The sequence below is a fragment of the Fundulus heteroclitus genome, unplaced genomic scaffold, assembly GCF_011125445.2.
Source record: "Fundulus heteroclitus isolate FHET01 unplaced genomic scaffold, MU-UCD_Fhet_4.1 scaffold_76, whole genome shotgun sequence".
Classification (NCBI taxonomy): domain Eukaryota; kingdom Metazoa; phylum Chordata; class Actinopteri; order Cyprinodontiformes; family Fundulidae; genus Fundulus; species Fundulus heteroclitus.
Window position 1 is genome coordinate 727055 of NW_023397208.1, and position 21928 is coordinate 748982.

The 21928-nt window shown below is 46.2% G+C and overlaps 1 protein-coding gene across 1 annotated transcript in view; it reads right to left on the bottom strand.

Moving 5' to 3' along the window:
• Positions 1-1415: 1415 nt before the first annotated feature.
• lrfn5b (leucine rich repeat and fibronectin type III domain containing 5b) overlaps positions 1416-21928 on the bottom strand; it is a 30446-nt gene continuing 9933 nt past the window's right edge. Inside the window, exons 2-6 of the mRNA XM_012866643.3 lie at positions 18069-18984; positions 15640-15814; positions 5813-6146; positions 4765-5065; positions 1416-3163 (exon numbers count right to left, since the gene is read on the bottom strand). Coding sequence (XP_012722097.2) covers positions 2459-3163; positions 4765-5065; positions 5813-6146; positions 15640-15814; positions 18069-18959 — 2406 coding nt within the window. The 5' untranslated portion in view covers positions 18960-18984 and the 3' untranslated portion in view covers positions 1416-2458. The remainder of the gene's footprint in view (positions 3164-4764; positions 5066-5812; positions 6147-15639; positions 15815-18068; positions 18985-21928) is intronic.

Sequence of the window (21928 nt, forward strand, 5' to 3'; positions counted from 1 at the left end):
TTTCTCTTTCTTTCTGCTGACAGATCTATACACGGGATTGACAATTGGCCAAACATATTTGTTTGAATAGAAACTGGTCTTTCCCAGCCTTTTTTTTCCCCAAGTATCTAAAAACCTAAAGTACGTTTGGACCATAGTTCTCGAGTCTTAAGAGGTTAAAGAAATGACCGTATTCTCTCTGAGCTTGAGCGGTGATGGTATTTCCATTCAGGGCTCCTTAGAAACACCGCGGGACCTCTCAGCTGTCAGCACGACGCCGGACGGCCGACTGACGGGAGTGCGGGGTCAGAAGGTGGTGCCAGGAGAGGAGGGGCCGCTGGCGGGGCCCCGGTAGACGCGTAGCAGCGGGGTCAGGGAGAGGGTCGGGCTCGTGCACGCCGGTTGAAGGGAACCGTGTTGTTTTGATGTTGCCGCAGGGTTACACTCCGCTGCGTTCGTCGTCTGACCTCCAGTCGAGGTCCCTCACCCCGCTTCAGCCGCCTCCGCACGCTTTCCATCTCAGAGAGGGTGCGCGGAATACCTAAGAGCCAGAGGCTGCAGGGCTGCCTCACAAAGGTAGCTATTTTCTGCCTCTCCCACATCCTCTCTTGTCTCTCTCTCTCTCTCTCTCTCTCTCTCTAAATCTCTGAGTTATCTTCTCCACACTCTTCATCCTCAACCCCTGTGTCTCAGCCTCCCACCCTCCTCGCCGTATTTGTTTCACAAAACCTTCCATTTACGCCTCTCTCTGCTTCCCCCCCCCCCCCCCCCCCACCCTCTACCCACTCTGTCTGCCTCCAGAAAAAAGCATCTATTATTAACAAACACCTTTGGCTCCAGCCAACAAACCGAGCCAGGGCCCGGCCCAAGCTCCTCAAGCATCTCAATCACCCGTAATGAGCTCAGAATGATGATGATAGCGTCCAGTTCAGATGACGGCAATTAATTCAGGTCTTAGCAGCTTGATCCTGAAAGGTTTCCCCCTTCAAAAACAAAAAAAAAAAAAGAAAAGAAGCTGATGTTTGAGGGATTCCACATATTTAAAAGTCAGTCCTGAAGCATCCCGTCCCAGAGGATAACGCACAACATTGTTTTTAACCTCTTCTGCGGCAGGTTTCTGCAGTGGCTGGCTGCGAGGAGATCTTGCAAGCGAGCGGGTCGTCCCCGGTGACCAGCGAGGCCTCCTTTCATCGTCTCGCCTCCCTGCTCTCTCTGAACAAACACCAGAGCTCGGGGATCTGCCAGAGGTCCGCCGCTCGCAGAGAGAGAGAGAGAGACGGGAGTTAAGCCGCAGTGAGACGACAGCCGCTCGCTCGGGCAGGCTGAGCGTTCAGGAACAAAAAGAGAGTTTTTAAGGCTCCGCTTTGGTTTGATCTGTGGATGAAGCTCAGAGGGGAAAGCTGGAAAGGAGATGAATCTTTCTTTTTCTTTTTTTTATCACTGGTTTATTTATACTGGTAAACATCAAACAGAAACAACAGCAAAAAAAAAACCAAGAGCGGCCGGTCGGCCTCCCGTTCTCGTGATTATCCCCCTTCTCTTCACATCGACAAGTTCGTTTACAGCGGCTGTTGTTCGGCGTGACAAGATAAACGTCTGCGAGTATAAAATATGGAAATGAACGAGTTGCTCTGGATCTCACCCACACGTAATATCAGATTAGCCGCGGCACCTGTCACGCCACCGGTGCGGGTTCAAATTGCCGCTCGAATCGGTCATGACAGGAATCCTATCCCGAGCGGAGTCTTTATGTAATTATGTGATAAAAATGTATCGATTCAAACCGCGGGGCAGTATTAGGCTCCAGTCGACTTGTGCCACAAGAAAATAGGGAGGGGAAAAAAAAGAAATGCTGCATTGTGCTGGATCTGGGAGCGTTGGGACGAGGAGCCGGAGCCGGAGCCGGAGCCGGAGCCGGAGCGCTGTCTTGTCTACTACATTCTGTTCCCGCACCTCCGGGATGTAAAGCACATTCCTAACCTCTTTAAAACAAAAAAAACAAAACACACCCATAAGGTAATTAAGACATGTCACCATCGGTTTGTGGAGTTAACGACAAAAAGTCTAAATGTTCTGCAGAGATTGTGTCACCTCAGGTTATAGGCGGTATAATAACCCAGTCCCCTGTGTGACGCTCTCCTCTTTATACAGTATTACTGCATTCAAAACCACATGAACACTTATGGTTGCACTGAGATATATGGCATCTCACACAACTAAACATTTTTTTTTTTTTGTACACGCCGTTGTTTTGTACATTGCTGTGCCTTTCGTTGAAGTCGATATAAAGAAGACTCTGATAGGTTATAAGGTAGAAAACAGACGTGGAGCGCTTCCCGTGACCCCGTGTGCCTGCACTTCCACAGCTTCCCCCACTGAGGAGCTTGAAGCAAGGCAGCGAAATCCTCCGCGTGCTCCACAGCGACCCGCCCGATTCCAATCCGGGGAAAAGCAGAACGCTCAGGCTGTGAAGCTGAAATCATAAAGTGCTCTCCAGCAGCCACTCGGACCTGGATAGTTTGTCCCGGGCTCGGCGGATGTTTGTCGTGCCCTCCAGCTGGGGAAGCTCTCCGCTCATCGACAGGCTGCGCTTGGAGCGCAGGCCGGCCCCGGCCTTGGGGTAGGCCACGTAGCAGCGCTCCCTGTACGAGTCTGCGTTAAACGAGTGCCTGCGGTTGACCCTCGCCCCTCCTGCAGGCACAGTCATGTAATGTCGGGAGGCGTGGTGGGGCCGCGGGCCCCTGGGAGCGGCGGCAGTCCATTTCTGGGGTTGGCCAGGCCCTGGGAGGGCGGCGGCCACGGCGGCGGCCGTTTGGACCTCGGAGGAGTTATTGCGGTTCATGTTGTTGAGCTCGACGTCTGCCTGAGCTTCGGCTCTCCGGGGCTCCGAGGTTTTCGCCGGCGCCCCGGAGCGCTTGGGCCTCGGCGCTCCCGGGGAGGCCGGGTGCCAGCTGTGGCTGCGGGCGGAGGTGGAGACCGTGCAGTCAGGAACCGAAGGCTTCGTGGCGGGCACGGAGACGGGAGGCCGTGGCTTGGTTGGCTCCGGGGGCGGGAGGGCAGCCCGGACGCACTCCTTGTCGCTCTTCTCCGGACGCAGAACCTGTTTGGAGAGGGACTTGGGAATCCCGCAGCCCTGCAGCTGGCCGTCGCTGCTCAGCGATCGGATGTCCCCCATCTCCAGCGCCTGATTGGACACGAGACAGAGAGAGAGAGAGGAGAGGGGGACGTGATGTACAGCGCCTAGCAAACATGTTCATACCACTCTCCACATTTTGTTGCCGTCTGTGTTTTATAGGGATTTTTACATGACGGACCGACACGAAGCAGTCGTTGATTATGAAGAGAGAAGAAAACTGATGCATGTCTTTTATTTCTTTTTTTAATCAACCAAATTTCAAAAAGAACACCATGCTTTTCACGCCCCTAGTTAAAATTCAGCCTTTTGCCTTTTGGAAGCGTCCTGAGTCCACCCGTGTGTGATTTTTATCTCAGTATAAACGCAGCTGCTCTTTGAAGGGCCTCAGGGGGGACAAATAGCATCATGAAAACCACGAAACACCGCAGACAGGACAGGGATAAAGCTGCCGAGAGGTTTCAAACAGGATTAGGTTAAAAAAAATAAGAATATCCCACAATTCGAACACCTTTTTTTTTTTTTTTTTTTTACCCTACGTCTGACACGGAAAGAATATGACACAGCTGCACCTATCAGGACATAGCCGTCCACCTGAAGTGACAGGCCTGACCAGAAGGCTTATAACTCTGAAAAGAGCTGCAAATATCCACTCCTCAGGTGGAGGAATCTGACAACAGAACTATCAGTTTTGCTCTCCACGACTGACCTTCACACACGAGGGGTTAGAAGAAAAAAATTAAGATAAAGTCTTAAAAGGCCATTTTTGCAGTTTTCCAAAGGTCATTCAGAAGATGTGGCAAACGTGGAAGAAGGGCCTCTGGTCCAATAAATCCAAAATGTAACTTTTTGGCCAACATGCAAAACACCATTAGCAGTGGAAATCAAACCGCTGCACATGATCCTTAACACGACATCCTCACTATAAAACATGGTGTCGGCAGCATCATCCTGTGGGAATACTCCACTACAGCAGGGACGGGGAGGGTGATGAGAGCTAAATGCAGGACAGCCCCCAGCAGAAATCCCGTCAAATCTTGTGAGGACAGCGGAGGTCGCAGCAGGACGACAAACAGAAGGACAACAAACAGAAGGACAACGCCAGAGCTACGCAGGACGGTTTGGATCACAGCATGTTTATGAAACGTGATGTGTAAAAAGGTGAAATATTAAAATTATGAACGTTTAAAGGTATCCGGACACAACTCCATTGAAGAATCTCGGGGAAGTTTCCCAACCCGACGCGCACGGACGCTCTCCGTCTAATCCGACCGAGCTTGAGTTATTTGGAAGAGAGGAACGGGTGAGAACGTCTGTCCACAGATGTGCAAAGCAGCTGGACACACAGACCAAAAGATCAAGAGTTTTCACTCCACCAAAAGGTGGTTTCACAAAGTATTTACTCAGGGGGACTGAACCCAAATACACCCTTTAGATTTTTATTTGCTAAAGAAAAAATGCAATCATGAGTCCATTCCTTCCCCTTCGCTATTATACACTGATGTTCATTGGTCTCTAACATAACATCCCTACAAAATACATTGAAGATTATGGCTGTAAAATGACAAAATGTGGAGAATGCACAGTGGTTTTTTACGAAGGTTAGGCAATATAAAAGTAACGAAAAGAGACTCAACAACTGCCGTACTAACCTTGTCCGTTTCCCCTTGGTTACACACCCGGTAACGCACGATGAGGAAGATGATGAAAGCGAGCACGGACGCCACGATGATCCCTCCGATGATGACCACGATGGTGCCGCCGAGGAACTGCGACTGCATGAAGTGGCACCGCAGGTACTGCGGCTCGGTGGTGAAGTGGATGCAGCCGATCACCCTGGTGGCGGTCAGCGAGGTGACCTGGTCGTCGTAGATGGCCAGGACGCACAGGTCGTAGTGCGTGCCCGCCGCCAGGTTGTTCACCAGGATGTTCTTGCTGGTCGGTGGGATCATTCTGCAAAAAGGGGGGGGGCACAGATTATTAAGCCTGTTGTTTGGATGAAAGACATGATAACTGCTCATCTCTCAGGGGGCTACTTAAGATCTTTTTTTCTAAACGCAAGCTGTTGTTTGACGTTTGAGTTATTCTTTCAACAATATGCCGGGTAAATAGCTGCATATGAGCGCAGGACGCCGCCGATTGTTCAGCAGCCACTGCAGAAAGACCATATGTGCTCCTGACCTCAAAGTTCACCTGGAAGGGAGAAAAGTTGCGGCGTATCTCGGTGATTTAACGGTAAATCTGGAGTAAAAGTGGTACAGCGATGAAAGAACACCGTGCGCCGTGCTTTTTCAGACAGGCCCGTGTGAAGCGTCTGATGCTCTTTGTGGAACAATGGAAGACGGCTCTTTCATCTCCCCACGGGTCCGCCGCTTAGTGCTGACATTCTGTTTTGATTCTGTTGATTAGGCATTATCAAGGCCTTGCATGTAGTAAATAATACACAAGGGGGATTAGGAGTCCAAGGAGATGAATTAATGTGCAGTGCATTAGTCTTCCTGTCTTCCTGATGGGATTAAGTGATACCACGATTGTTGCAAACAGTTGGGTCCGGCTCTTAATGACTTAACATCCAAAGACTTTTCAGGACTTTCATTAGGTGTGAGACATTCGATTAGAAAATGTTCATGATTTTCTGGCTACAAAAAGAAAACACCCGTTATTTTCTACTCAAACGACCCAAATCTTTTTTCCACCCACCTGTATACCAACGAGTCGTCGTAGGTGCCATTATACTGGATCTGAAACATGCGGATTCCGGGGATGCTCCTGTGGAAGTTGAACTTGACCAGGGCCGAGGTGGAGGTGGCCTCGGCGATGACCACCTTCCTCTCCTGGCTGGTCTTGGCGTTCCCCAGAGGGACCCCTCCGGACTCGGGCCCCGTCTTGGTCACCGTGGCGATATCCGATGATCCGGGGTCGGGCTCCTGCTCCGCGATGGTGTCGTTGGTGATGTGCGGGAGCTTGGCGATGAGCAGGTCCACCGTTTGCTGGGCCTCTCCGGCCGGGTTGGAGGCCACGCAGACGAAGGAGCCTGAAAGACGAGCCAAGGAGATTGGGACGTGACGGACCGTGATTTAAATTAAATCTAATTTATTTTGCTGGGCAAATAATATTTTGGTTTTATTTGAAAGTGAATGGAAAGACCATTTTTATCATTCTGTAATGTGTTAGAGATGGGAAAAGCATGAAGACAGTGGTGGTTTCCATCTGGCTGGTGTCGTTCACTGCAAAAACAGAACTAAAAAAAAAGTAATAATTTCTTGAAATTAGTGCATTTGTCCTTGATTTGAGCACATACATAATATTATCTGCCAATGGAATGAGTATTTTCACCCCTAAAATAAGATAATTAGATATACTGCACTCTAAATAAGATGATGGAGATGAATTGTTCCTATTTTAAGTGTAAAAATCTCATTCCACTGGCAAATCCTCTTATTTAACTGCTTAAGTTAAGGACAAATACACTCATTTCAAGAAGATTTGACTTATTTTTAGTTTTGTTTTTGCAGTGTTCCTTGTCCAGATGGAAAAAAAAGAGGGGAAACAAAAGCCTACCACCTTCAAACTTAAAAACTACTGCTGCCCGAATGCATGCTAAAATGAACTTTTAACTTCGGACTGACCACGATTTATCGGCTGAAAGTGATTATGCGCTGAAGAGTACTTCAAACTAGCAATTTGGGGTATTGGTAAAGATTACAGAGGTCATTAGTCAAATAAAAAGACGGTCATTTTCTGTTAGACATTTGGAGAGCTTCGCTTATAAACCGTCCAGCAGCTTTTTTTTCTTATAGAAGAAGTAATTAATCTATGAGATTGCTGTGCCAGTGCCATTTAAGTATTTTTTTTTTTTTTTTTACAATTCTTGTCTACTAACTTGTAACACAGAATTATCCTGTTTTTGAGGAGTGGGAAAGGCTAAAAAATAAATAAATCTGTCACGTTGCCAACAGATTTACTTTCACATGACTAGTTTTTAGGTAGAAATGTCATTAAAAAGGTCTTCTGTCTCTGTAAGCCAACAGTGTAACACCTTTTGCACCAGATGCCTCCAAATGACAGAGAACCTCCTCATTAAGTCCAGTAGAAACGAGGAGTGGGAGCTGCTGCGTTTTTTACCGTGCTCAGCTGTTTTTATGCCACCAAAATGTGCTGGTGAATGCATCGTTTTTCATCACAGTTGCAAAAGTGAATCATTAGCTGAGATTTCTTTTTTCTTTTTTTTTTTTTTTGTTCAGTTAGCAGCCGCAGAGCAGGACAAACCTTTGGTAAAATACATTTTTATTCACTTTTTTGATCTGAGTCAGAAACGGCGCTGCATTTAACCTCACCGTGGAGAACACCGGGCTCACAGCTGACGGGGATTTGATAACCAGCAGCTTCTCTCAGATCTCTTTTATTTAAACTCACTTAAAGTGGAGCAGATAGAAACTGATTGGCCGTTTAACCAAACCATCTGTTATATTTTTCTCTCGAGAAGGTGGACTGTCTACTCTAGATCACCGAGGTCTTCTATTTATGATGAGTCTGTGCCGACGAAGGCAGCCTTCTCAAACATATACCACAGATTTTTTTTAATGGATCTTAGGTTTGTCTAGTGGTGAATCATAAAAATAAAGTCTCCTAGTCCCTATTCCACTCTTTCAACATCTGAGCATGATAAACACACACATTGACAACCGGGGACAAGGCTGCAACCTAAAGCAAAAAAGTCAGTATATCAGATAGTCTACTGATCGGCACTACTTTCATTAACATTATTTTGAATCCAAATTTTTCCTGGAGTGTTTAAAATTACATTTCTAATGATTGTATGAGGATGCCTTTCTGGCATCTACAATGGTCTTGTACATTCCTACAAAAATCATGAGGGCTGATATAGGAAACCGTCAAGGGCTGAATCTAGTGGAGAACTGGTGAGTCTCACAAGATGACCGGAGAGGCCAGCTTTAGTTTCTAAGAATGGTAAATGGACTGAATTCGTGTAGGGCTTTCCATGCTAGCCACTTAAAGCTCATTACACTGGAGCCTCCTTGACCGAGTCTCACACACGAACACGGACGCGTTCATTCACAGATACACAGATCTGTAAGCAACCTGGGGTTTGGTGCCTTGCCCAGGGGCACGTCTTCCCACAGTCGCCACACAAGAACCAGACGATGGTAATACACCGAACATTTAAAAACAAAGCGTAATACTCTGACTGAGCAGCTCTAATCATGATTACCCAGAGAAAACATTGCAGTTCGAATCTAAAATATTGTGTTTTTCAATTAAAAAACAAAAAACTTTTTCTTTTCTTTTTTTTACAAGGCACAGCTATTTTAAATGCCAATTCCATGTTTTGCATTGAGGACAAGACTGTTTTGTGCAAAACGTAAGATGCAGGCAGCTCTACAAAAGACTGCGAACAATGTAAGATTACGTAAGAGTGCAACATACATTTCTACTACAGCGTTTGTCTATTTATGCTATTAAGAAAATCTTACATTTCAATAAGTTTTAACTGAATGTGGGATAGATAGATAGATAGATAGATAGATAGATAGATAGATAGATAGATAGATAGATAGATAGATAGATAGATAGATAGATAGATAGATAGATAGATAGATAGATAGATAGATAGATAGATAGATAGATAGATAGATAGATAGATAGATAGATAGATAGATAGAACATCTATATGTGTGGAAAGGGTTGCAAAACTGGAGAAAACACGGAGCAGTGGTGAATCTTCCCAGCAAGAGGCCGGGCAACCAGAATTACTCCAAACGCAGATAGACGATTGAACCAGGAGGTCACGAAACGAGCCAGAACCACATCTAAAGCCCTGCAGGCCTCACTTGTCTCAGTTAAGGTCAGTGTTCGAGATTAAATATAAGAAAGAGACTGGACAAAACCGCCTCCATGGGAGGGCTCCAGCCCAAAAGCCCTGCTGACCCAAAATAACATAAAGACTATTTATTTTTCTTATCTACTGTAGAATGTATAAAGTTGGAAATAGGAATTGATTTCTTATGCTTTCTTTTTACTCATTGTTAATTGTTTTCAAAGAGATAAAGGAAACGTTTTATTTTTGGCTTTCAACAGATATTCCAGTGGTAAAGAGGTTTTACAGTCATTTGACTCGTGTTTCGTTGGGACAGGTTTGTTGACCTGTGGAAAAGATTTGTCTATAATTCTGTTATGAGCGGTTTAGGAATATCTAATAAAAGATAGAAAATAGAGACCGTTCTGAACTCATCTGCCCGCTGTGTATGACTCTGGAATTAGGACTGATCAAACTGGCTGATAAACAAAGATTTAACTCTGCTTCTGCCTTTTATTGTTCAGCACTTTGGTAACAACCTGTTTTTTTAATGTGCTTTATAAATACATTTAACTTGACCTGACCAACCCATGTGAGAAATATGGGTTTAACTAAGGGTAAGTGCTTAAAGGATGTTCTCCCCACAGACACATTGTTCTCTCACCCTTATCAACAGATTGCTTGATTCATCAAAAATTAAACTATAGTTGAGCAGATTCTACAAATTGTTCTCTTAAAGTTTTGTACAGTTTTTTTCCTCATATAAAAAAACACCATTGGCTTGAGAGGTTCCGACTAGAGATAGTCGGACTCACCTCGACGCACCGCTCTGGCTCCGGAACCAGTCTCCTTGAGAGGGGTTGGGCATTCTTCCACTCTGGAGTTGCCCATGGTGAGAGGCGCCGAGCTGGGGTTGGCATACTTGTTGCCCCTCATCTCGGTGCCTGCACGTTGGGGTTTTCCCCAGTGAACGAGAGGGTGGCCTCCCTCCGCATTCGTGTGGGGGGACGGGTTCTGACTGTTGTTTGCGCTTATGCGCCAAACAGCAGTTCAGATTACCCACCCTTTTTGGAGTCCTTGGAAGGGGTACTGGAGAGTGCCCCTCCTGGGGACTCCCTCGTTTTGCTGGGGGACTTCAACGCTCACATGGGCAATGACAGTGGGACCTGGAGGGGCGTGGTTGGGAGGAATGGCCCACCTGATCTGAACTCGAGTGGTGTTTTGTTGTTGGACTTCTGTGCTCGTCATGGATTGTCCATCACAAACACCATGTTCAAGCATAAGGGTGTCCATATGTGCTCTTGGCACCAGGACACCCTAGGTCGCAGTTCAATGATCGACTTTGTTGTCGTTTCATCTGACCTGCGGCCGCATGTCTTGGACACTCGGGTGAAGAGAGGGGCGGAGCTCTCCACCGACCACTACCTGGTGGTGAGTTGGCTCCGATGGCGGGGGAGGAAGCCGGTCCGACCGGGCAGGCCCAAACGCACTGTGAGGGTTTGCTGGGAACGTCTGGCAGAGTCCCCTGTGAGGCGGAGCTTTAACTCCCACCTCCGGGAGAACTTTAAACACGTCCCGAGGGAGGCGGGGGACATTGAGTCTGAATGGACCATGTTCCGCGGCTCTATTGTTTAGGCGGCTAGTCGGAGCTGTGGCCGCAAGGTTGTCGGTGCATGTCGCGGCGGCAACCCTCGAACCCGCTGGTGGACACCAGCGGTGAGGGAAGCCGTCAAGCTGAAGAAGGAGTCCTACCGGGCTTTTTTGGCCTGTGGGACTCCGGAAGCAGCTGATATGTACCGGCAGTCGAAGCGGCAGGCGGCTCGGCTGGTCGCCGAGGCAAAAACTCGGGCGTGGGAAGAGTTTCGGAGAGGCCATGGAGAAAGACTTCCGTACGGCTTCGAAGCGATTCTGGTCCACCATCCGGCGTCTCAGGAGGGGGAAGCAGTGCAGCACCAACACTGTTTACAGTGGGGGTGGTGTGCTGCTGACCTCGACTCGGGACGTCGTGCGTCGGTGGGCGGAATACTTCGAAGACCTCCTTAATCCCACCAACACGTCTTCCATTGAGGAAGCAGAGCCTGAGGACTCTGGGTCGGGTTCTCCCATCTCTGGTGCTGAGGTTGCCGAGGTTGTTAAAAAGCTCCTCGGTGGCAAGGCCCCGGGGGTGGATGAGATTCGCCCTGAGTACCTTAAGGCTCTGGATGTTGTGGGGCTGTGTTGGTTAACACGGCTCTGCAACATTGCGTGGACATCGGGGGGCAGTTCCTCTGGATTGGCAGACTGGGGTGGTGGTCCCCCTATTTAAAAAGGGGGACCGGAGGGTGTGTTCCAACTATAGAGGAATCACACTCTTAAGCCTCCCTGGTAAGGTCTATTCAGGGGTTCTGGAAAGGAGGGTCCGTCGGATAGTCGAATCTCGGATTCAGGAAGAGCAGTGTGGTTTTCGTCCTGGCCGTGGAACACTGGACCAGCTCTATACCCTCGGCAGGATTCTTGAGGGGGCATGGGAGTTTGCCCAACCAGTCTACATGTGCTTTGTGGATCTGGAGAAGGCATTCGACCGTGTCCCCCGGGGGATCCTGTGGGGGGTACTCCGGGAGTATGGAGTACCGGGCCCTTTAATAAGGGCTGTCAGGTCTCTGTACGACCGGTGTCAGAGTCTGGTCCGCATTGTCGGCAGTAAGTCGGACTCGTTTCCGGTGAGAGTTGGACTCGGCCAAGGTTGCCCTTTGTCACGATTCTGTTCATAACTTTTATGGACAGAATTTCTTAGGATTGCGTCTCTGCTATTCGCGGATGACGTGGTCCTATTGGCTTCATCAGGGCATGATCTACAGCTCTCACTGGAGCGGTTCGCAGCCGAGTGCGAAGCGGCCGGGATGAAAATCAGTGCCTCCAAATCCGAGACCATGGTCTTGAACCGGAAAAGGGTAGAGTGCCTTCTCCGGGTTGGGGAGAATGTGCTGCCCCTAGTGGAGGAGTTCAAGTATCTTGGGTTCTTTTTCACGAATGAGGGGAAGATGGAGCGGGAGATCGACAGGCGGATTGGTGCAGCGTCTGCTGTGAAGCGGGCGCTGTACCGGTCCGTTGTGGTGAAGAGAGAGCTGAGCCAAAAGGCGAAGCTCTCGATTTACCGGTCGATCTACGTTCCTACCCTAATCTATGGTCACGAGCTTTGGGTCGTGACTGAAAGAACGAGATCCCGGATACAAGCGGCTGAAATGAGTTTTCTCCGTAGTGTGTCTGGGCTCTCCCTTAGAGATAGGGTGAGGAGCTCAGTCATCCGGGGAGGACTCAGACTAGAGCCGCTGCTCCTCCACGTCGAGAGGAGCCAGTTGAGGTGGCTCGGGCATCTGGTCAGGATGCCTCCTGGACGCCTCCCTGGTGAGGTGTTCCTGGCACGTCCCACCGGGAGGATGCCCAGGGGAAGACCCAGGACACGCTGGAGGGACTATGTCTCTCGGCTGGCCTGGGAACGCCTTGGGATTCCTCCTGAGGAGCTGACCCAAGTGGCTGGGGAGAGAGACGTCTGGGCCTCCCTACTGAAGCTGCTACCCCCGCGACCCGACCCCGGATAAGCGGAAGAAGACGGACGGACGGACGGGCTGAATTCACTGTTCATGATCTCTCAGATGCTGTTAATAAAGTCCACGTTTGCTCATAGAATATTTTTCCCCCACAAGGTGAAGTTTCTTCCCTTTTAACATTCTAATCCAATAACAAAACACAGAATTATGGCATAAAACACTAATTCTTTAGGCCTCTAAGAGCCGTTTTAATGTATTTTAGATTCAAAATCAGCTTTAATCCCAATAGTCTGAGTGCTCTTTTAATGATTATTATCCTTCATTAATAAGTACTCTCTAAACTTTGTTTAAAATAATATTTTATTTTTACAGTTCTTTAATCAGAAAATAGACCTTTGTTGTATTAAAAGTAGATTTGATTCTTGGTTAGTGATCGATGTTAGGCTTAATTCTTCTCTATAACCTTCAGAATTAAATACAATACAATTGATACATTTTCATTTATAAAGCATTTGAAAAACAACACTGTTGACCCAAGTGGTGCACACCTAAAATTAAACATATTAAACATGAGAGATAAAACACGTACATTTCCAAAAGAAAAACCTCAAACAGTCAAAGCAACAAAACAGGTAAGCGCATAAAACAACTAGAACAAGAGAAGCCAGCATCTGAAGCTGAGTTAAAAGCCGAAGGGAAAAAGCAACTGCGTTTCAAGAGATGATCTAAAAACAGGAAGTGAGTCGGCTTGTCGGCTCTGCAAAGGTCGATCAGTCCACAGTTTGGGAGCAGTGACGCAAAACGCTCGGATACCTCTTCTTAACCTCCTCTTTGACTTTCTACAGTTTTTCCTTTATATATATATATATATATATATATATATATATATATATATATATATATAAATAAACCCTAAATAAATAAATATGAATAAATATAAAAATCCTCTTTTGTTCTTTCTTTACTTTTAGGAATAAATGACACCTCAATGTGGAGGTAAGTCTTCAGATTGGGTTAATAGCAGTGGTGGGAAGTAACGAAGTACAAGTACTTTGTTACTGTACTTAAGTACAATTTCTGTGTATCTGTACTTTACTTAAGTAGATTTAATAATGGATACTTTCTACTTTTACTCCACTACATTTAACAGTAAGTATCTGTACTTTCTACTTCACTACATTTCTATACAGCGTTTCGTTACTCGTTACATCCAAGACGCATTTCGTTTTTTTGATTTGTTCGTTAGTTTGAAAGTATCCAATGGCGAGAGCAGAATCAGTCCGCTGAACCAATCCAAAGTGGGAAATAACCATTAGGCCCTCCCTCAAGAAGAGCAGCACAGTACGCAAGACTTGCAGAATCATTAACTCCCAGAATGGGAAAATTCTATTTCATATACAGAGGCTACAGAACTTTGGACTCCTCTTCCTTGATTGAATGTCCTCAGCCCCTTTCTGTTAAGAGTTCTCTCAAAATAGCTGGCAAAAAAGTTAAGTTCATGTTTTGTTAGGACGAAAGACTAGATGTTTCCAAATCGCTTGATGTTTGTTAGGTCAGTTTAAAGTCCCTTTTTTCAGGGAAACAATTTTCTTTTGAACGTGTTTATTTTGAATTAAATAAAACATTTCAAAGGTATAATAATTTCTCTCATTTTGCCTAATTACATGTAACCCTGCAGGTCATCCCTGGAATTCTGATGCATAGAATAAAATATCTAAATCTAAACTGTCACAGGGGGTAAACACAATAAAAACATGCTTTATCTGCAGCATTGCTCATTAAAATGGTACATTACTGATTTATTAAAACTAAATACGATAGGTACACTTAATGACATTATATAAGCCGTTAGGTATTATGGTTGGCAAGTACTTTTACTTTTAATACTTAAGTAGTTTTAAAAGCTTGTACTTTCTTACTTTTACTTAAGTAGAATAATAATGTGGTACTTTGACTTTTACTTGAGTAAATTTTTGTGTGTGTATTTGTACTTTTACTTAAGTACATTGTATGAGTACTTTCTCCACCACTGGTTAATAGATGATAAGACTGATTCATTTATATACATGTATATCTATTTATAAAATGAGAGTGTTTTATTGTTGTACTATAAACTAGTTTATCATGGTTTAGCACTGATAAGTTTACTTTCCTGTGCGTACAGCCTTGCCATCATTTTAGGAGGAGAAACAAGGGGGGCAATGTATTACTTATCCTTTTAAATGCAACGATTTCTGCTTAAAACAATAACTATTCTGTTCTCAACAAAGACTTTAACTTGATCAGAGTTTTTTTTGTCAAATTATTAAATGTGAGTCTACTGTAAACGTTTGAAACTACGTCAAAGAATCGATGTAAGGCACCTTTGGAGAACTATAAATGCTGCTAATGAATCTCTCTGATTGGCCAGTTTAATTTCTCAGTGTCCGATTAGCTTATAGCATATGGACTTTGTAAAAAACAATTGAATTGCTACATTAGAAACAGTGTCTGTCTGCAGGTGGCTGGATTTAGTTGTGTTCACAAACTGAACACAACTAAATCATCTTCCCCACACACATACACTGGATGCACATTGCAAATTCATCCAAAAGTATTAGAACGCTATGCAAAGTACATTTTCATATTGAAACTGAAGCAGTAGCTCATCTCTCTTTAGGGTCACAAAACAAGATCAAACCTCTGACTGCTCAGGTAATTAGTTAAAACAACACTTTCTACTAGTCCTAGTTTTGTTAGGGCTGCTAGAGAAGGCACTTGTGTTTTATGGTGATGTGACAAAGCTTTCTGGCAGCTCAGCAGCACTGTGTTGTTTTTTGTTGGGGCGAGAAACTACTCCCTTTGGTGTCTAAATTGGGATTTTTTTTTAATTACATAAGCTATATACACACTATGTAAGATTAAAAGACAGGAGAAACCCCACCAGGGGGGGCGTGGGGCTTCGTAAACTAGGTTAGGATGTTCGCTCAAGTTGTGGGACCAAACAAGCTTGGAAGTACTGTACGTGGCAAAAGCTAAATCCCTCTTCCTTTTCCTTTTATCGGTCTCCACCATCTCAGCGGTGCAGACACATGCTTCATCGTTAGGCTTTTGTGTGGCGCACGCAAAAAAAAAAAAGAAATAAAAAAAGAAATGTCATTTGTTTCTGTCTGTGGGAACAGCCACGGGGGTTGTAAACAGACCCGAGTCCTTGACGGTGCTGATGAGGATCTCCAGCGTGCCATCTGTGTGGACCGCCGCTCTGGAAGAGTTGGACATTAATCGTCCATCTGGCGCGATCCAGTGGATGATGGGGTCCGGGTCGCCCCTGGCTTTGCAGCGCAGAGTCACGCTCTGGCCCTCCAGAGCGCGCAGCTCCTGAAGAAGAGGGGGGGGTGAAAGGTAGCCGAAGAGGAAGAACACGTTACACAAAGTGACACCCGGTTTGACTTTTTCTTTTTACCCGTGTGAAATCGAAATGGATAACTGTGATGGTTCAGAATAAAGGTTTTCATGAAAGCAAGTTGATCTATATGACCGAGCATTTCTGTATTGCAGCCACCTTAAAACTGATTTTCTTGCATAGAACCGATCTGCTGAAGACAATTCAACGCAACAGTGTTCAAACGTTCAAAACTTTGCAAATAATAATCAGAGAACTGTAGTGTGCATTTGTCATCCGTCCCTGTGAATATTTCGTAGAACCAAAAAAATCTGTGGCTCTGCCAGCTTGGGCGTGTCTGGAGACCGAATGTTTTGAGCGTTTTTTCTTCGTTAAACATCTCCGGCTCGATCAGATTGGATAGAGAGCCTCTGCAGACGAGTGACTTCAAGTCTAGCCGTAGATCTCGAATTGGATTTATCGTCTGGACTGTGACCAGACCTTTTTTAGCACGGGGGAAATGCTTTAATCTCAGCTCAGCGTTAAGGTCTCAGACTCCTGCAACCTTCACGTGTCTTTGCTGCACCGCGCCTGAATGAAATATGCATTAGGTACATATTCAAAAGAAGTTGATCGCACGCCGGGTAGGAAATTCAGCTGTTGGATCTGAGACACAACACCAGCCCCCCCTGAGGACTGAAATCTGACACCCTCCATCTAAATCATTCAGCTGTAGCTCTGGCTGTATGTTTACTGTCCTTGCCCTGCTGGAAGGTGAACCTCTGCCCTGGTATCAAGTCTTTTACGGCCTCTAACAAGTCCTCCCCCCCTCTCCGTCAACCAGCTCCTCTGCCCCGATGAAGACAAAGCGTAAGCCCAGAGCATGGTGCTGCTCCTATCGCATTCTCACAGTGGGAATGACGCAATCAGGGAGGAGGCACGGTGTTACTTTTTCAATCGCGCATAGCATTTTACAACTAGGTCAGAAAATTAAATTTCTATCTCATCTGCTCTTCTGTCAGTTGCCCTGTCACCAGATCCTCCATCCCTCCAGAGGCTGCCTCTCTCACATGCTCCGTAGGTTTGCAATTGTACCATACTTCTTTGATTTTTTTTTAGCAGATGTATTGAATAACGTTCTGTGAGATGTTCGAGGCTGGGGATATTGCTTTATACCCAAACCAACCTTTAAACCCTTCTTTAACTTTATGCCTGGCCTGTCTGCTGTGCTCTCTGGTCCCCGTTTGTCCCGCTGTTCTCTGACAAACAGAAGAGTCTTTCACAGAACAGCTGCACTCACACTGAGATTACTTTCAATTTAACTCAATTTTATTTATATAGCGCCAGTTCATGAAACATGCCGTCTCAAGGCACTTTCCAAAGTCAAATTCAATCAGATTATACAGACTGGTCAAAATCTGTATAATCTGTATAATTTACTGTGATTTTTCAAGATGTATGCAAACAAAATTTCGTTCTGTTTGCACTTTGTGCATACAAAATGACTAATAAAGCTGTCTAAAGTCCAAAACGTTTCCTATCTAAGGGAACCCAGTTGATTGCATCAAGTCTTGACAAGCAGCATTCACTCCTCCTAAAGAAGCGTAGAGCCACACATTTTGGGCGCTTTTACAATACAGGTGACTTTTGAAGGCAGTCACCTGTATTTGCACTGTGTTTGATTTAGGGGTATCAGAGTTAAGGGGACTGGATAGAAATCCATGCCGTCTTTTTTAGATTTTTATTTGTGATGTCTTGTTTTAGGTTTTTTTCTTGGGAGGGGGGAAACCATCCTTTTCCTCTCACCTGATCATACCACACTAGTTTTTGTTGCTCCATTACAGGAAGTCTTCAACATATGTTGAAGTTTGTGATGGTCATGTGGCAAAACGGCTAAAAAAAAACATCAAATATTGGTGTTTGGATTCCTTCATTAATGTCTAAACCACTGCTGCCAAGAGCTCTAATCTATCATAAACATGTTTATAATTTATCACTCATTTCGTCAGTAAGAGGCCCCTTTAAAAGCCTTACGGCAGATGAACCCTTTGGTGAGACATTCGATAAAACTTCATCCAGCAGTTTCTCTAAGACGCCTCATGCTCAGAAGCCAATATTTGCTGAGGCAGTCTCTGGGAAAGCCCGACGTGGCACCTCGGATTAGCTAAAGCCATTTCTGGCTCAGAGCCTTCTAACAGAAGATTGCGTTATATATCTTAACGGCGCTCCAATTCAATTTGGAGATTATACCTGCGAGTGTCTGGTGATAAGAGGCGGCTCGCACAGGAACTCCTCCTCTGAGACGGTCCAGAAATAACGTCCGGCCAGGTGTTGCGGGGAAGCACAGGTCTCCAGGTCGTCCTCCCTCTGCAGCCGCCGCAGCCAAAGCAGCTCGCAGTTACACCTCAGCGGGTTGCCGCCGAAGCTCAGCGCGAACGACGTGGGCCCCATTATCCCGGAGGTGGCCAGGACCCCGGCTCTCTGGAAAACCGGGTCGGGCGGGAGCTTCTGGAGCTTGTTGGAGGTCACGTCCAGCCTCTTAAGCTTCTGCAGCCCAGAGAAGGTGCCCTCCGGGATCAGGCTGAGCATGTTGTGGTCTAAGTTGAGCGTGTGGAGGCTGGACATCCTCTGGATGGCCACCCACGGGACGCTTTCCAAGTTATTGTAGGACAGGTCCAGCTCTTCCAGCGCCGTTAGGTCATTGAACGCCCCGATGTGGATGTGGGTGAGCTGGTTATTGTTGAGAATGAGGTGGTGCAGTTTGGACATGCCGCTGAAGGTGTCGTTGGTTATGCGGGTCAGCCGGTTGCTGTCCAGGTGAAGGGCCCGCAGGTTCTCCAGGTCCTTGAACGCGTGCGGCGCGATGGACCCGATGGTGTTCCGGGAGAGAGTCAGGTCCACCAGCTTGGTCATGTTGGCGAAGTCTTTGCGCTTGACGCTGGTCACGAAGTTGTCGCCGAGCCGCATCTCCACCGTGTGCCTGTCGATGTTGGGCGGCACGAACAGCAGCCCCTTTTTGTCGCACAGCGTCGCTAGGTTGGGGTTGAGCATCTGGCAGACGCAGCGTTTGGGGCAGATCTGGACTTTGTGGGCCTTCACGGCCGCGCCGAGGACTATCAGGAAGACCAGGAACGACTCCATTTGACTTTGAATCAGGTGGCCAGACCTAAAAAGAGAGAGAGACAAAGGCAGTGAGCAATTCCTTGGTGCATACACGGTCTGAAAAAAAGGGAATTGGATTTGAGTGTTTTGCTGAACAAAAGTGTGTCTTTACTCCTTTCCCTCTTTTCTTTAATGTCCTTTTAGCCTTCCTTCCTTTTGTCTGCTACCCTGTGACTTTCCTTCCAACTTTGTGGCCTTTCTTTATTCCTACCATGGATCCTATATCCTTTCCAAGCCAAGCCAACTTGATTTATAAAGCACTTTATAAACCACAGGCACTGACCAAAGCGCTGAACAAAAGGAAAGGTTAAAAAAATGTAAATAGAAAAATTTAAAGGTTCTTGCATTCTTTCCCACCTTGTGTCCTACTTTCTTATCCTTCCTCCCTAGTGTCCGTCCTGTATTTCTCCCTTGTGTCCTACCTGTTCTTCTGTTCTTGTCCTTCCTTCTTTCCTTCCTTATATCCATCACTGATGTGTCCTTGTTTTCTTCATTTCCTCTGTACTTCCTTTCCTGTGACCTTGTATCCTATCACCCTTCATTTCAAGTCTCCTTCCTTCTTTCCTATCTTGGTTTGCTCCAAGTATCCTTACTTCCTTGTTCCCTAATTCGCTTTGTTCCAAGTGTCCTTCCTTCCTTCCTTCCTTCCTTCCTTCCTTCCTTCCTTCCTTCCTTCCTTCCTTCCTTCCTTCCTTCCTTCCTTCCTTCCTTCCTTCCTTCTTTTCTTCCTTCCTTCCTTCCTTGTTTCCTAATTAGCTTTTTTGCACATGTCCTTCCTTTCTTTCTTCCTTCATTCCTTCCTTGTTCCCTTCGCTTTGTTCCAAGTGTACTTACTTATTTCCTTGTGTCCTAATTCGCTTTTTTGCAAGTGTCCCTCCTTCATTCATTCCTTGTCTTCTAACTTGCTTTGTTTCAAGTGTCCTTCCTTCCTTCCTTCCTACCTTCCTTCCTTCCTTGTTTCCTAATTTGCTTTTTTGCAAGTGTCCTTCCTTCCTTCCTTGTTTCCTAATGAGCTTTTTTGCACATATCCCTCTTTTCTTCCTTCCTTCCTTCCTTCCTTGTTTCCTAATTAGCTTTTTTGCACATGTCCCTCCTTTCTTCCTTCATTCCTTCCTTGTTCCCTAACTCGCTTTGTTCCAAGTGTACTTACTTATTTCCTTATGTCCTAATTCGCTTTTTTGCAAGTGTCCCTCCTTCATTCCTTCCTTGTCTTCTAACTTGCTTTGTTTCAAGTGTCCTTCCTTCCCTCCTTCCTTCCTTCCTTCCTTCCTTCCTTCCTTCCTTCCTTCCTTCCTTCCTTCCTTCCTTTCAGGTTATATTTCTTTTTTCATGTTGCATTTTAAAGCCTGCCACTGTAGCTATAGTTGCCATTTATGGTGAACTTCAGTATTTTATACTTTAAGCGTGACCACACAGGACTAAGAACCGAAAGTCTAGAAAAGTCTTGTTTTTTTTTGTTGTTGTTTTTTTTTTTGCAACAGAAATGGACAGGCATCTTGTATTTATCCAGCAGACAAAAAATGTAAACAGTGAGATGAACGTTATTTGTTTCCCCATTAACTAAGTGAAATATTTGTTGCTGGGTTAATCACCCACATGGTGAGATAACTCCCTATTAAATGAGGGAATGCTGCCCAGGAAAGTTGAAGCTTTTCCGCTGCATTTGTAACACGAACGCTGCCAGCTCCAAGCTCAGGGAATCCAAACTGTGGGCAGGATGTGAAGCAAGCCGACGCCTGAACAAACAAACGAAGGCTGCGCAAATTACACTCGAAGCTAATTAGTCACCTGCAGCCTCGTGAGTGAAACATCGTTAGTAACCTTGTATGATTTTATTTGGGGTAGCTTTTCTCTTTAAGCCCTCCCGCTTCCCTCGTCATGCTTTCTTTTTTTGATATGATAATGCCAGCGCTTTTAAGTTTGTGTACAGAAGGATGAAAGTCTAGACTGGCAGTTCGGGGGCCTCATAAGAATTAGACTGATATCTCTCTGGATCACATCGCCAATAGGAAGGGATGATTGGGCCCGGAGCCTCGGCGAGGATGTGCTGTGCCTCGCTATTGATTTTCTCTCTCTCTCTCCCCTCTCTGCCGCTTCTTTTACTTATGACACAGCCGAGACGAGCGGATAAGATGAGATCCATTTGATGAATCTGGAGACGCTGTCAGGGATGTGGGGTGTCATAAAAGCTAAGACCTTGGAGATCAGATCACAGCTTTGCAGGTGGAGCCACAAAGTATCAGAGCATAAGTGACACTAGAAGTGATTATATTATACAGGTTCAAGCCTTCTGGGCGGCCCAGCAGGTTTAATCGAAAGTGCCGAGAGAGTCAACTTTTAAAACCCGGAGAAGAATGGCTGATTTATGATTAAAAAAAAAAAAAACGTGCCACAGTTCGCCGTAAATAACTGTAACGTCAATGTTAGCTCTCGGGGAGAGCAAATGAAAGCCTCGCTTCAGCAAAAGAAAAACTGTCACGCCTCGAAAGCATCCTCTGCACCTAAGCGGCGACGCACAGCTCACTGTGTAATAACTTGGCTCCTCTGAGTATGCTGGGAGGCTCATAAAGGAAACAGCACGCAGGGTGAGAGACTGACACACCACCAAGCGGGGGCACGCTTCTGTCCCCCCCCCCTCCATCCTTTCCCCACCCTTCCCACATGAGGATGGCAGAGAAGGAAGCCCGGTGGCAGCCGCTGACAGCCGGGCAGGGAAGCAGCGCAAGCCCTGACAAGGAGGCAGGAACGAGGTCGCCTTTAAATGGCACATAATGGCGAGGGGAGGAATATTGTTGGGGGAAGAACATGCTGACATTTTTATGAGCTGCTGCTGCTGCTGATGAAGCGGCGAGGACTAAACGTCTGCCCCTGACCCACTTTTTGGTATGTGGGACGACTTCAGCAAACTGCGCAAGATTTGTGGATTTGGTGTGGCGGCGCGCGTGGAC